Source organism: Platalea leucorodia (assembly GCF_965183815.1).
Source record: "Platalea leucorodia genome assembly, chromosome: 7".
In the NCBI taxonomy this organism is placed as follows: domain Eukaryota; kingdom Metazoa; phylum Chordata; class Aves; order Pelecaniformes; family Threskiornithidae; genus Platalea; species Platalea leucorodia.
Window position 1 is genome coordinate 52,328,036 of NC_138829.1, and position 16,264 is coordinate 52,344,299.

The window sequence follows — 16,264 nt, forward strand, 5'->3', positions numbered from 1 at the left end:
CACCATTGTATCGAGAAGAATTTAATGCAGCATGCAGAAGCATAGCAGTTAATCTATTAACAGCATCAGTACAAGTTTACAGATGAACCACTTTTGGCTGAAGTGGGCAGTGCCGATTCAATAATCACAAATACAAATTCTTGCCTCGGTTTCTGTGAAGTTATAAACATGTCAGCAAAAGGGCTCAAATATATCAAGTAGCTGGACTATGAGAAAAGCAGAGAAATCCTCTTTGACAAAAGTTGAAGTTGGCCTCAAAAACCAGAGGCACCGGTTGCTCCTCCTGTCAAATTACACTCAGGCTGGCCGGAGACCACTGATAGTGTCTACATGTGCAGACACAGGAGCTTAAAAACATTTTATATTTACTGAAGTGCTTCAGAATGTGCTGTACCATATGCACAAGTACCTCTTTCTTCTTCCTAGCATTCTACAGTTCAGTGCATTTAGGAAACGCACCATGCACACTGCAGCTGGCTGTGCTAAGAGAATATATCCCATCCATTGATGTGTGCGCACACCAGTGTGTACCTCTCTCTATATATTTATTTCTACAGCTTAGTTAAAAATTGTCTTAAGTGCTTGGACATAGCAATCACTATGACTTATGTATGAATCATGTAAATAACACACTGGAAACAATTTAGTCATCAGGAAGTCACCCACCACTTCCCAAGTTCAGAGACTTGTCTTTAGAGTATTTCAAACTAGACGTGCACAGTACCAGCATTAAAAAAAAAAAAGAGCTGCACACTTCCTCAGCCCTTTTATCTTTTCAAGTTACTTAATTCTGAAGGGACTACAAAAAAAAGAACAGGACCCCATAGTCCCATGAACATCTCACAATTCCTAGTTACTACCTTTCCTCATTTGAATGCTGGCTGATCAATATGCACAGTCCACTATGGCTCACTCCAAAGCAGAACCCTTCTCATGTCAAAGCACACTTCAGAATGATGGTTTAGCTGTGACTACTGAAGAACAACCCTTTTTAACAAATACAGCATTAACAACAAGTGTTTCCATAAGGATATAGCAGGAAAGGTGCTCTGGAGAACCCCAACAACAGAAACAAGGTCACTTGAGTTTTAGCAGAGACAGTAGGCTTATCTTAGCAATCTTGTGCCATTGTCTGATACAAGAACCAGTAGAAGACAGTCAACGCTTCGCATCTTTCCTTTGAAAAAATAGCAGAGAGATTTTCCAAACACTTCATTCTGTTTGATGTAAGGAAAAGCAGGTTTTATTTGCAATGTATGCAGGCAGACTTGAGTGCCCTGGGCAAAAGAACCAGGTTAATCTATTACCCAAGTGTACTAGTTTCAGCTGGGATAGAGTTAGTTTTCTTCATAGTAGCTAGTATAGTGCTGTGTTTTGGATTTAGGATGAGAATAATGTTGATAACACACTGATGTTTTGGTTGTTGCTGAGTAGTGTTCACACTAGTCAAGGACTTTTCAGCTTCCCATGCTCTGCCAGGTGCACAAGAAGCTGGGAGGGAGCATAGCCAGGACAGCTGACCCAGACTGGCCCAAGGGCTATTCCATACCATATGACATCATGCTCAGTACATAAGCTGGGGGAAGAAGGAGGAAGGGGGACGTTCAGCATGGTGGCATTTGTCTTCCCAAGTAACCATTATGCGTGATGGAGCCCTGCTTTCCTGGGGATGGCTGAACACCTGCCTGCCAATGGGAAGTAGTGAATGAATTCCTTGCTTTGCTTGCGTGCGCATGGCTTTTGCTTTACCTATTAAACTGTCTTTATCTGAACCCATGAGTTTTCTCACTTTTACGATTCTCTACCCCATCCCACCGGGGGGGGGAGAGTGAGCGAGCGGCTGGGTGGCGCTTAGTTGCTGGCTGGGGTTAAACCATGACACCAAGATGAAATTGTGACAACCTTTGACAGATAACTGGTGTAGATAAGAGGGGAAGGGAAGAACGTCCCTAAGAAAGACAGGAAGTGTAGCACATAGTGGAGTTCAAAAGCAGTCCCAACAGATCTGTAACTAACAGGTTCAGGTTCCATTTGAAAAAAATGAAGTATCTCTATTATGCCCTTGAGAATCAACCACCAACCTACCTAATTATCATCCACAGACTAAAGTAGCGAGACAACCAGATAAACTTTACATGAGCAAATGGGTAAGTTGAATCTCATGAGACACGAGTGACAAAATCTGCTCAACCACAGCTAGGCAAAATTTGGTTCTCTTACTCTGAATAACTGTATGACAACAGGCAATCATGATCTAAGTGACAGTCTTCAGAATCCATGTTTTGAGATGCAGAGAACACAGATCACAGGAAAGCACCCACACCATGCAGAAGAGATCCAGAATGAGAAGGGAGAACATTCCTTCTGAAGAAGGTCCTAGAATCAGAATTACAGTACTTAAGCTACTTAAAGATGAACTAAGGGGAATCCTACCTCATTTTGCAAGGTACTTACCAATTTAGAGAAAATAAAAATGCAGAAAAAGTTCCCCTCTCCAATGGAAAAAGACACAATGGAAAAAAACACTAAGCCCAGACTCATCTATGAGAGAGAAATTCTGAAAGATACTACTAGCAAAACACAACGTAAAGTTCAGTTCTCGTTACTGCTTCAGCTTGTGGCAGAAGAGTAAGAAGCACACACTGACTCCCCCGTGATGTCATTAAGAGAAGCATAATTACACAGAAGTCATTAACCAAGACCAACCACAGGGCAAATCACAGGCTTGGAACAATTTGAACCAGAAAGCCAAGTGAGGTCTGGGCAAGTCCAGAAGATTTCATGAACTGTCCTAGCTGAAGCAGGCAGGAAGATGCCTCTATTTTTATGCTAAGAGTATTTTTTTATTTTAATTTTATTGCCTTAGTCTTTCTCCATGCTGTAACCTTACATATTCAAACAATAACGGAACAGAAGGATGCCAAATCCTTACCTGTTAGGAAGTAAGATGCAGAAACTAAAAGACAGAAGTTAAAAACTTCACAAAAAAGGCTTGTTGCTGCTGCATTAACTTCCATTTTCCATCCTGGTTTGGGAAACAATACAGACACTTTTATAATGAAACTTGAAGCACTTATACTACACTAGACAAAGCACTATTTATTATGAGACAGTCAGAAGTGATTGTTTAAGTATATTAGTAGAGCCATCAGTTATGTACAATAAATACTTCCTGGTTTTACTGTATAAGATGTATGTCAGAAAACAAAACAATCTCCAAGGAAATTAAAGCTAATTTAAACAGTAAGACAAGTTTATAATTAATCATAGTAACAACCTGATTCATCTTCCTCATAAGTCTTTCATAACTCCTCAGTGGATCTCACACAAAGAATGAATGTCACAGTAAGTTTCCACAGGAGTATGCAGACGACAATACAGAAAACTCTGTTTTCAAGAGGTAGATACAAGGCTTAACAGGAGAAAGAAGGTAGGTTTCACTCAAGAGCATGGTCACACTGGGTTGTGTTTACAATGATATAATGAGATTGTTTCAACTATACTGTTTGTCTTCTCAGTGACTACCTGTCAACTCACTGAAGAGGGGGAATGCCTGCTTAATTAATAATAACATTAGTCAAAATGACGGCTTACACTTTTACTTAAATGGAATAATCTTACTACAAAATCTAGTACAAGGCTTATACTTAAAAATAATGGTTTAACTGGTCAAGAAGGCATGATTCATCCACTCTGCCAGGTAACAGAAACACAGGTCTGAAGAGGCAATGAGATATTGCATGTATTGCTGGTCTAGCCACTTTTGCAACATACTCTTGCTTGAGTAAAAATACTTTACCATAGAAGTCCTGAGGGTTAAATCCATTGCCCTTTGATATCAACCGACATCACTATTCCTCAGTTTCAAGTGACCAAGCATCTAGCCATTTCAAAGAGCATTGTGAAATGTGGCAATGCATATATTCAGTACGAGCCATTCAAAGCAAGCTTATTTCATCCTAACTGCTGCTAAATACAATGTAGGAAGTCAAACCTGTACAAAGGTATTAGACTTTAGTCCATCTCACAAATGCATTAAAATATCTTTTAATAAAGATAACTCATAAATTCCATTGCATGCAAGTCAAATTTGATTAAACAGGTTGGGTAACACAGCCATTCAGAAGAACTCTCCAAACTTGAAGAACTCTCCAAACCTTCGTAAGCCTATGTGAGCAGCATAAAGTGTTGGCAAAAGATGGCAAAAGGTGTGTGTGGGCGTGGGTGTGTGTACACAAACCCATACACCCCCCCAAAAACACACCTCCAAAGGTTTCCCTTCAAGCACAGGATTCCTTGTACAAGTAATACAGTCAGTGGGTAAAACACACCCTACACCTCCTCAGAACAAGCTCACACTACATCAACTCTAGGTTAAAACCCAGGCTTAACTCCCACACAAGCTGTTAAAACTAGCAATAAATGCAATAGTAAGAAAGAACCCTCAAGACCACTGGAATCAGCATCAGGTAAACCAACCTAGTTTACCTCTATTGCACCCTTTAATTAGAAGGCAAACTACACTGAAGGGTGAATTCCACTCACCACCACTTCTCACACCTCAACTTAACTGATAGTACCTATCAGGAATGGAGGGAAGGGGGACAAAATACTTCCCCTTTTCAATTTTGAGCTCAGTATGAGCTGGATAGTGGACTGATACAACAATTCATTAACACAAGGAAGGCCAGCATACTAGAAGACTTCGCTGAACTGCAGTCAACAGGGCTGAAATACAGTTTCAACCAATTTGCTGCCAGTATCTCCTTCAGGTTTCATGGCTATGTAGCTAGTTAATTCAACTTGTTAGCAAGGGACAAATAGCTCCACTGGAAAGGACAAAAGTTTTATCCCTTATAAATGTCAAACTTATGTAAGTTAACACACTGCTCTCCTGTATTTGGAATTTCCACTTGGATTACAATTCATGTGTTGAAATGAGTGGTTCTGTTTCTAAAACTTCTTGTTCAATAACAGATCAGAAAGTGATAAAAGGACAGCTGCCAACCTTAAAGCTAATATACAAAACATTTTTGGTCAAGGTGATCTGGAAGTAAATCTGAACTGAAGAAGAAACAACTTAGAAACTGACTTGATTCCATCATTTATAAAGTACAAATAAAAGGGCAACCACAGTTACCAAGTCCACCTACGATGTTTTTTCCCCTCCATTTTCACACAACTGATCAGTTTTTAACAATTTACAATGACGAGTGCCACTGGAATCTGCTGCAGAAAATGCAAGAGGAAGCAATAAGGGCAATGCCATTATCCATGGTTTGTTTGTTTTTTTTTTTTTTTTTTTTTTTTATTTCTGTATGCAATGTAATGTTTAGGCACGTTGCTTGGGATGCCTTCTAAAATAAATCATTGGCCATTGTTTAGAGTATCCTTTTGGCTTTCAATACTGGTCAGGAAAACAAATGATGTAAAAAATAAATGAATATAACTATTACAGAAACAAAAATGGATTTGCATCTAAAAGTGCAGGAGGTGAAGTACTTTAACCCTTTCACCAGACAATGTGGCAATATATGGTATATTGCTTCTGTTTGTTTGAGAAGGCTGTTGGAATTTTACACTGACATAGAAAATTATAAATTACACAGAATTAGTTTCCATAATCACTATATATATATACACAAACCAGCTGTGAAAAAAACTGGTTTAGAACATACAAATGAAAGCCTCACACAGATCAGTACAGTGAAAGTAACAATTAACATGCTCTGCTGCCAAAATTTGTATTAAAAACACTATATACTTTTAAAATGCATGTACTGTAATTACATTAGCAGCACGGGCATTTCATTTACTTGACTTGTCTGAAAGGATTATAGCATTTTAAATACGCAGATTGTTCTGAAATGTTCCATTGTATAATGCTTGGTATCAAACTAAATTTTGGTGAATGGGTTAAAAGGCAGGTGAATCACTTAAACACAACAAGCCATGTGCACTTCCAATATTCTAGTGTTTCACCTGTAAGGTATTGTTTCAAGCAAACAAGACTTAACAGAACATATGGCTTTACAGTAACATCAATTTGTCAACTAAGTAGTAGCAATAAATACTTAAAATCTCTACCAATAGACTTACATTTTTGATCTGTTTTAAACAATACAGAAAACAATTACCAATTAAAAAACTTGTAAAATGTTGAACACCAAAAAATTCTTATTTAAATCACTTTTGTAAGCTAAAACAACCAAAATAACATTTATAGGGCATTTCAGTTTCAGAAGAAACATGAATTCATTTTTTTCTTTTCTTTTTACAAGGTGAAAAAATGTATGAAAACTGCTAAATACTTTGGTCACACTAATCGTCAAATAGTTATGTCTCAAATACATTAGATTTGTGTATTCACTTTTTTATAAAACTATTCTTACAGCCATTTTAACTATAGTAACACTACTGTCATCATTATATGGGTAGCAGGATCTTATTTCACAGGCCACCCATTATTTAGAACAATACAATATAAACATACGCAAAAATTATTGGTATTTCTCAATGTGCAATATTTTTACACTTATGAATTTCTGTACAATGTCCTAAAATCTAGAATATAAATGTTGCTGGTCCTGATCCCTTGCGAAATTAGTGCAGCAGTGACTGGCTTCAACAGGGTCTAGATGAAATCCTCAAGAAACACTCAAACACCTGGATATCAGTTCATTTTCTTCAGCCAAGGTAGCAGACATCACACATCATACAGGGCCATTAACAGATGCCTCTCCTAAATGGCTGGGCTGATCAGTCCTAAGAGGCCAAAAAAAGATGTAAGTATACAAGAAACAAGAAGCGTCCAAAACAAATTCGCATAGGTGCAAAAAAGCCCCCCAAAACCAACTACCCCAGATCATGTGTAGTGTGACCCCCGAGTTGAACAGAGGAAACACTAGCTAATAACATGCTCATCCCATTTATTTTCTAGAGTCCAGCATTTCTGGAGTCCTTATTGCCTAATTAAGCATAGCACTTTAATTAACTGAGCACACCATTGAAGAGTGTTTGATCTTTATTAACTGAGCTACTAAGTGATCTCTAGAGATGTGATATCTCCCCAAGAGAATCACTAATAAAAAGCACATTTCTTCTCCAAATCTTATTCTGCAAGGTGAAATGTGATACCAGAGGTATTTAAGGTTGCATTTGAAAGTAAGCAGCTAAGACAACAGAACAAACAACAGTGTCTTAAAAAAACTGCTTTAGTTACTAATCTAATCTACAACTGCCATTTCACAAATACTTTGAATGTCAGTCCATTAGCATGAAAAGCTCAGGAAGTATACAGGAAAATAAGGAGCAAACCTGCAAAAGTGAAAACAATAACAGTATACACATTTCCAGATAAAAAGTTTAGTGTAAACGTGGGCTCAATTGCTCTGAACTAACAAGGAGATCAAATCAGTGGCGCATGAGAACATTAAGAATTGCAAGCAAAGGCAAAAAATCTCAACTTCCGTTCAGTGCAAGTCTACTGAACACATTTGAAGATTCCCTTAAAGAATATAAATACCATTTGGAACTACACATGAGAAAAGTTACCTGTAACTCCTGTTCTCTGATGGTGTACATCACAGAGAAGCCACTCTTGGGTCCGTGCTCTACATGCACATGACCAGGAGGAGTCCCCTAGCTAAGTCTTTGGCTGCTAAGCTCTAAAAACACTTTTTAAAAAAAATATGTACACATTAGACAAAAGACAGTCAGCACTAGACAAAAGTAAACACGTTTTAGAGAAACCTGGAAGGTAAGAAACAAGTGCTGCATGGACAGGAAGCCTGATAGTCCGCACAGCAGTAAGTCACTTACTAACTGGAAAAAAGTCCGTAACAGAACAGGGCTCCTAGCAGAGATTACTACTGCTGGCCACCAGCCAAAGACCTACCTAGGGGACTCCTCCCACTAGTCATACATGCATGGAGCCCCAAAAGCACAATTATGTTTATCTTGATATTATACTGCGCTTATATGAGGATCTGCTGTGACAGCCACCTTTAGAGAAAGTACTGAGCTTCACTTAAGCCAGCTGGATTCAATGAAAACAGTTTGAGATTTCCTGCAACTCAAAAGCAATCACCTAGTACCCAAAGACCTACAATTTAATGCTTATCAGCATTAAAAATATTGTCTTGATAAAAACAGTAACTCCAGATATAGAAGAGGCTATGAAAAACAGTTTCTGGGTTTCCCGCTTTAACTAAGTATACAGGGTTAGTTTTTTTCTGATTAGAATCCACTTCTTGATTAAATTTATAGAATTTATGCAGAGTAGAAAGTTCTGGCTTACAGGAAAAGGTAAGTAGCAGTGTTTTAGCATAACACGCAGTACCACAGAGGTAAGACATACTAAGTCATAAACAAGTCTAAAAACCAGAATCTAAATTTGTCAAACATGCTTGCATCTTTCTTATTCTGCAAACAGTATAATCAGAACACGCAGTAGAGTTGTGTTGTATGTAGAGCTATATTCTAAATCTTTGCTTACAAAAGCAATTCAATCTTGTCTTCACTAGAAAGCTAGATATATAATATAGCATCCACAGAGTCTTAAAAATGATTACTTCTTTCACAGGATTTGTGTGAGAAACACCACGTTTCTCTAGTAATAGTTTAAAATCTATTCAAGTCAAGAAACACAACAGCTTTTAAACTACTAAAACAACTAGTTAAACACATATTCAGAAAATATGTGTGTGTGTGTATATATATATATTCTGAATATTGATTTTCAGAATCATACCCCTGTTTATACTGCAAGGCAAAAGTGACTCCTGGAATTGTTTTTAATTAAGCAAAATCCTCTCTCCCTTGAGGACATGCTCCCATTCAGAACATCCTCAGCTCCCCAACAATAAGGCAGCATGCACAGCTCTGACCCCCCAAGACCTGCCCTGCAGGAAGAGGAGCAGACCCTATGGATTACTCAGGGTTTAGTAAATACACATTTAGGTTTTCCTTTTACAAGGGTTTTCTTTGAGACAGCACAGTTCCTCTGGGCACCCCTGAATTATATCTAAAACAGGAAATGGCAGCTTATCACCCTTTGCCTTAACACCAAGAATCAAGCCTGTGGGATTGCACCTGATGTTCAACAAGCCATTAGCTCTGCTAGGAAACCAGTAAACTCTTGCCTAGATATTAATTTTAAAGTACTTATGAATACCCAAGTTCCAGAGCAAGGTCTTCACTGAATACTGCCTTCAAGGGTGGAAATCTTCTCACGTACTTTAAACTCTTCATTGTTTTAGGCTTTTAAGAGAAAGACGAATCCTGCTCTGACTAGTCTAGAAACTAGCTCAGGTATGAAACATCTGCATTAAGCATTTCTAACATTTGGTGATTAATGTCACCCTATATGCATTTGATTTTGGTGAAGCCATACTACACTTACAAGTTGATTGTGTATGTTTCCATACCATTGTAACTTGTGAGGCACCACCCCCTCCCCCCAAACAAGTACTTCAACAGGAAATGAAACAGAAGAAATACTGCCAAATGCCTTTTTTTTTTTGGAGAAAGCAGTACTATCTGACAATTTAAGAGAAACAAATTTATGCAAGAGAAACTTCCTCTGTTTGGTGGTGGTCCCCCCAGAATTGTATCCAGAATTACTGTTCTCCAAGACTGCAATAGTAACCAAGCTGCCAAAGAAAAATGTGGGGTTTTTTGTGTGGTTGTTTTTTTTTTTGTTTTTTGTTTTTGTTTTTTTTACTTTCCTCCAATAAGTATGCTGAGCAATCCAGGCTGCTCCATATTTCAGACAAGTTTTATTTGAAACAAATAATTTACGTACTTTGAAAAGTCTTCTCCAAATCTACAAGTATTCAGATTAATACCTGATGAAGACAAGGGTGCAAATAATAACTGATTCACAATCAAACAAGCATGACTTAAGGCACCATTTCCTTTCCATACAGCTGCACTACTGGACTCCCCCCAAACTGTTTTGCAGTATAGAATACAGAATGAAAAACTGGTAGACCTAACTTACATAAATTTTCAGGACAAACTCAAACTTATTCCCCTAATGTATTTTTTTAATCATAATTTTCATAAGTGTATCAATTCACTATTCTAACTTGGTAACATATCACAAAACAGAATAGGGATATTTGCAACACCCTGCAAGACAAATAGTACAAGGAAAAAATATTTTTGACAACTCAAAGAGTCTTAGAATCAACAGAAAATATAACTTGTGAGAATTTTATAAAATAAATGCAAGCACATGTTTAGATGGAGCTAAACTCAGAGGTAATAACTAACAGGAATTCATTCATCTCTTCAGATCAATCCTATTAGAAAAACATATACAAACTGCTATTTAGAGAATTGAAAGCATCCATGAATGCAGTTACCTCTGTTCTGGACTGCTGTTAGGAGGCTGCAGAGCTGAAGGAGCCTCTTCTGCAACCTCTGCATTCTCTTCTACTACATATTTACAAGAAGCATCCTGTGAGGTGGACAATTTCCCTTCCTCACTTAAAAAAAAAAAAAAGGAAAAGAAGTTATTTAGTTTTTAAGTTTACTTATAGGGAAATTTCAGGCAATGGGAGAAAACTGGGAGGCGGGTCCATATTTCACATGCAAATGGATTTTAAGTTATGATTGCAACATGAAGATCAAGCACATGGCTCTAGACTTTACGAACACCTAATAACACACCGGTGTTTATGTCCATTAAAACTTGACTGGATAAAAGGGCAGGAAATACAGGCAGGATTACAAATAAGACCAAAAAGGAAATAAAGAATGTGTGTGATTCCTGAAGCAGTAACAATCACAGTCATGATCCTTTACTATACATACCGATACGATTTCAACACTCTGAAGCCAGAAGTATGCAAAAAATGGAAGAAAGTATAAAAGAAATTCAAGATTCCCTCAGAAACTGGCATTAATAAAGTCTGTCCATGAAACACATAAGCAGAATCATTAACTCATCACCATCTTTATTTAACTCCCTAAAAACTCCACAGGGAAGTACAATGTATGGGTTATGCAGTACTAAGACTGCAGCCCAATCTGTTTCATGAACTTCCTCTCAGAGACAAAACCAAACAGTTCAGTGAAAAAGCAGTATGCTTACACTATACAAGACATTACTATGTAAATAGGCAGCCTCAAAAGTCATTAGCAAACAAATACTTGTGTTTTGCCTCTAAATCAAAGCTTTTCTGCCTCTCTATTCCACCCTCTCCCACCTCAGCCACACCATTATGAGTGCACTAAAATACTAATTTGACCATATACCTGCAAGAGAGAGTTATAAGGTAGCTCTGAAGTAGACACAAACATCAATCTTATACCTCTGTGGCAACAAATCTATTTATGCAAGAAGTCAGGAACATTTTAAAGCCACTCTCCTCTGCTGATTTTTCTTCCTGTTCTTATAGTTCTCCTTTCAATGGATCCTTTAAATTTCAATGAATCTTTCTCTTTCCTCCCACGCCTCCTTATATCTGCATAAATATATATCCTAAAAATATTGTCTTTTGCATTGCAGTCTCTCATCAAGATCCAGGTTTCCCCATCTGATCTCGCCATCTCATTTGCCTTGAAACTCTTTGTATTTGTTCAAAATAAAATATTTGTCACCATCACAACTGCCCTCCTAATTTTTTTATTTTTTAAAAAGGGGTAGTCTCTGCTATCATTCTTCCCTTCTCATTCTCCATTTTGAACTCAATCCAGAAATGACATTTTTGTCCTTTGCAGCTTTCCACAAATTAACTACTATTCTTATGATGCTCCTCCTCCCTTCAACATTGCTTTCAACACCATCAATTTTCTCTTAGCAGACACTTGTATAAAACTTGGGTGCTCAAGCACCCACTTTGCCAGGTACACAGGCCAGAGTAGGACCTCCTCTTGCTACTCTAATTGTCCCTTAATCTAGACTTTTTTTTTTAGCATTGTTTTAGATATTTCTTCCAAAGGAAGTACTACTTTTCTCTCCCATTTGTTGTTCTGGCATATTTAAAAGTTGGCTTAAAGAAAGCCACGTGAGCATTGACTCAGTATGAGGCCACATATCTCTACCAGAGTACAACAGTCTCCATATTTAAGACCTCACCTTTCAGCCTCCTCCTACATTTCCTTAATCTCCCCTTTCCAAATCAAGATCCCAGAGTCCCCATTGCTAGAGGTTTTCAAGATGCGATTGGACAGAGTGCTAGATAATCTCATCTAGGCTCCCCTTCTCACTAAAGGTTGGACCAAATGATCTTTTGAGGTCTCTTCTGACCTGGGCGATTCTATGATATTGCCTCCTTTTGCACCTCTGTCCTTTTAACTACAAGAATTGAAGTGTTTACTCCACAGCTCAAGCAGGTAATTCCACGAAGGCAGGTGGCAACTGCCACCACATGCTGCCTCCTCATGTTAGTTTCTGCACCAGTATCAGAAGTCACAGAACTTTAAAGTGTGTGTGAACTAAAGCAGTTTAAGGAGAAGCCTATAAACACCATGGATGACTAAATCCAACTGCAAACATCTAACACAATAGGAGTGCAGACCATATAAAAGCATTCCCCAAAATACAGAATAAACTGGAGAGCAGATGCATCATTTACTAAGTCAGCAAGGCACTATGGTTCCATGCCACATCAGTCCACACTGAGTCACAATCCTCCTCTAAACTGCTTTGGTTCAATTCCTCTAACAATGCCATTTGATTTAGAAGTGCTGTGCAGCCATAAATGCTCCCTCCTCCATACTGAAAAACATCAGAAGTTAAGTCAGGTGCCAAAAGAGATTAGAGTTGTTATTTATTGCTTCAATAATCAAAAGGATGGAAGCAGGAGTGACTGAAAGCTGCTACGTTTCAATTCCTGAACCACCCAAAACGAATATAGCACTTATCTACTACCACTAACAGGACAAAGTAAAATGAATTTAAAAGAAGGGAAATATAAGGATTAGCGCTGGGAAGTTTTTTTCTACTGAAATGGACTGGAATTTTTTTAAACAACTTCCAAGACATACAAACAATTTCTTTTCAGTATTTAAAGCTAGAATAGGGACAGATACTAGGAAATTATTCTAATAGAATGAGAAGAGGCTTGCATGCCAAAATGCTAGCATTATGTTCTGATTTGCCAAGATGGGGGCAGGGGAGCTTCAATTTATAAAGGCAGCTCCAATTAACAAAGGCAAAATTATTTTTGCAGGTCACACTGTTTGTAGCCTCTGTTTCCCTACATAAAGATTTGATACTAAATAAAAAACACTTGATCATTAAATCTAAGATCACAAGATCTTAGTAGACGAGATCTCAAGTAGACAAAATGGAAGTATGCTTTACTCCCATAAAAGGATGCCATGTGGATATATGTAATATGGGATATAACCATATTGTAAGACTGTTATTCCTGAATCAAACACTTTGTATCAGCAAATACCAAGATTAAGGAGTTTGTTCTTCCGGTTATTCTAGAATTCTATGTGCCACCTGTAGTCCAGAACAGATATGACACTATCATCCATACCACCAACAGTGATCACCCCAAATGTCTCAGGAGTTACTCTCAAGAGGAGTGCCTGGTTGGCCTTCAACTTCTGTCCTCCATCCTCCTGGATTAGAGGGATGGAACTCCAATCCAAATCTAACAATTCTGTGCAAAATTTAAAAAGCTTAGCTTTGACATGCAATTAACTGTATGTTAAAAGAATAATTGTACATAAAAAAATGCACAATAACGTGCATCAGGGTCAAAAAGTTATTGAGTCAGTCTTCCACTAATAATCTTCCATTAAAATTAAGGCTTGATATGGAAAGACATGTTATAGTAACTAACTGCAAGTAAAATTTCAAAACAATTACTGTGGAAGAAGGTTTCTAGTTAAAGCTTCAGGAATTATCACTTGCAAAGAACTTTTTTTGATTACATGTAGTGTTCCATCAACAGTGTTTATTTTACAAGGGTAGGAAGCCAATAAATAGGTATTCTCACCTTTTGAAAACAGCCGTTTCAGTTTTAGCATCTACAGTAAGGCTCAGTGTCTCCTTCATGCTGCCGTTCATTACTGTTTCAGTTACCTTATCTGCATTTTCTACATCATCCTCTCCATCTGAGCTGGCCTCCATAGCAACACTTCCTGGGGCTAGATATATAGAAGTAATTTAGTATATGACTGGTTATGTCTTTATTTCATGAGCAAGCATATAAGCCAATATAACCAGAATGATATTTTTGCAGTTTTGTACACTTCTTGAATTCTTCTTTACAGAGAAAGTCACCTTTCTGCAACCCCCACTATACACATAAGTACTTCTTACAGATAGCTTAAGGAAAAATCACATTCCATAACTATTTTTTTCCCATTTTGCAAGCCACTTAGTGATTTAGATTGACAATGGTTACTGAAACAGGTTTGCCTGAACGAGACTTTAGTAGGATTATAGTCATGTATTATTTTTCTGTACAGTCAAATTCATTACACAAGCCCACACAGTACAAATTTGACAGTAAGTTTCCAAATACAGACAAGCTTTTGGGAAGTCCAGTCCCCTTGGACTTCTCATCTGCACTTCTTGTTCTGTCTGTTAATAATACATACAAAAAGCTAATTAGCACGTTTGGCCTTTAACCAGTTCATACATGTAGAAGAAAGAATTAGTGCACGCACAGTAAAGGTAACTTGGAAACGAATGAGCAGGAAGGGGAAATTTGAACATGTTGAGGCTACTGGCCTATTGCCACATAGGAAGAAACTAGAGGCTACCACTCTTCTCGGGCATCAGCTCAGCTAACTAAGTGCTGACACAGGTGAGGATTCTCTAAAAGAACACACTTAGCTTCTTTGTAATGCTTTTCTCTTCCTGATGTGCAGGCTTTTTAGAGATAACAGTAACACTGGCTCCTGTTTCAAACAGTCAACTATTTTAAATCATTCAGAAATTGACAAGTCATTTTCATTACCTGGCGGAACAGCAGCAGAGGCAGATGAGAGGTCTCTGGAAACCTAAATTTTAAAGTTCAGGGAGATCTTTCTCCGGTACAACTCTTAAAATCAATCTGTTTGCATTTCCGAATGCTGTGTACTTACTCTCTAGCTGTGTTCCAAGAGCAGTTACATTTGCACTCAAGGGATCAATTGGGTCTGTGTTCGTTTCCATTTCCACAGGAGAATTACTTCTTAAGGAATCTTTTGAGCTTCAAATACAAAGTAAAAAAGCTTTAGAAATATTTCTGAATAGCAGAATGAAATGTTCTTAAAACAGTATTTTTAGATCTGTATGAAAGCTATGAGGTCTAGAACTCTGAATGACAAGAAGTTTTTTTGTAAGAGTCTTGGGAAGACATGCTAAACAGAAGTTTAGTAATGCAAAATCCACCAGAACTGACCTGACTGAGTATATGTTTGGTGGTGGTTTTATTTCTACTTGTTTTATTTAGTTTGATTACAAGCAGTAGTGGACATGTTCCTGGTAAATAAGGCACACAAGTATCCCTGGCTCCCTGTAGTGTTTCCATTTTTAAACGACTTTCTAAATGCACTCTTTGCAACTTGAAAGATGGTTCTCTGTTGAGACTGCCAACGCAGTCCTCATCATCCACTACGGAAGTGATTTTACTACTTAATCATATACGCAGTATAGCTACAAGTTTTTCATTCTGAAGGAACTCAAAAGACAAGATTTGGCCACTTGAAACACTTCCCATCACTTATAGAATAATGTCTTTTCTATCCACAAATGTGGCAACTCCAAGTCTTCATTTTCTAAACCCATAATTATGTTGTTATCAACTTACCTGCCTCAAGCATGAAACAATACACTGTTTTATGTTTGAAAAATCGTACTTTTATGTCCGAGCTGTTCAATGCCCAGACAGACAACTGAGAGCCAGATAGATAAAAGGAAGAGTCTTCTGTCTGGAGAAAGAATCAGTTCTCGACTGCTAGTATTGGGAACTCAAAATTTACATCTATATGATTAGAGGACTTCAGTTATTTTTCTATGTAGAGTTCAAGCCAAGAAAGTAAAGCGTATCTCAGGGCGTTCTCAAAATAGTGCAGAACTGCCTAACCTAGGTATCACAGCTGCATAACCACATGAGTTTTCAGGAAAAAAAAACAAAACAAAACAAAAAAACAAGACAACAAACCAAACCTACTTGTTTTATAACATCCATGAAACAGAATCATCAAAGACATTTTATGACCTTTACATTCAACAGTTCACGTTCAACCCTTCACTGGGTTCAGTCTACAGCGAAAAATAAAAATATCACTGCCCAAATTCTGG

At 37.7% G+C, this 16,264-nt stretch overlaps 1 protein-coding gene across 19 annotated transcripts in view; it reads right to left on the minus strand.

The window, feature by feature from the left end:
• Positions 1-817: 817 nt before the first annotated feature.
• The window catches only part of PPP6R3 (protein phosphatase 6 regulatory subunit 3), a 73,502-nt gene continuing 58,055 nt past the window's right edge, over positions 818-16,264 (minus strand). For 15 of the 19 annotated variants that reach the window (XM_082317771.1, XM_082317768.1, XM_082317772.1 and 12 more), the window contains 5 exons: positions 15,064-15,170; positions 13,968-14,118; positions 10,371-10,493; positions 2,933-6,765; positions 823-2,376 (listed from right to left, as the gene is read on the minus strand). In XM_082317771.1, coding sequence (XP_082173897.1) covers positions 6,714-6,765; positions 10,371-10,493; positions 13,968-14,118; positions 15,064-15,170 — 433 coding nt within the window. In that variant the 3' untranslated portion in view covers positions 823-2,376; positions 2,933-6,713. Of the gene's footprint in view, positions 2,377-2,932; positions 6,766-7,554; positions 7,677-10,370; positions 10,494-13,967; positions 14,119-15,063; positions 15,171-16,264 lie in introns of all 19 variants that reach the window. The other 4 variants (XM_082317775.1, XM_082317773.1, XM_082317774.1 and 1 more) reach the window with 3 other exon arrangements.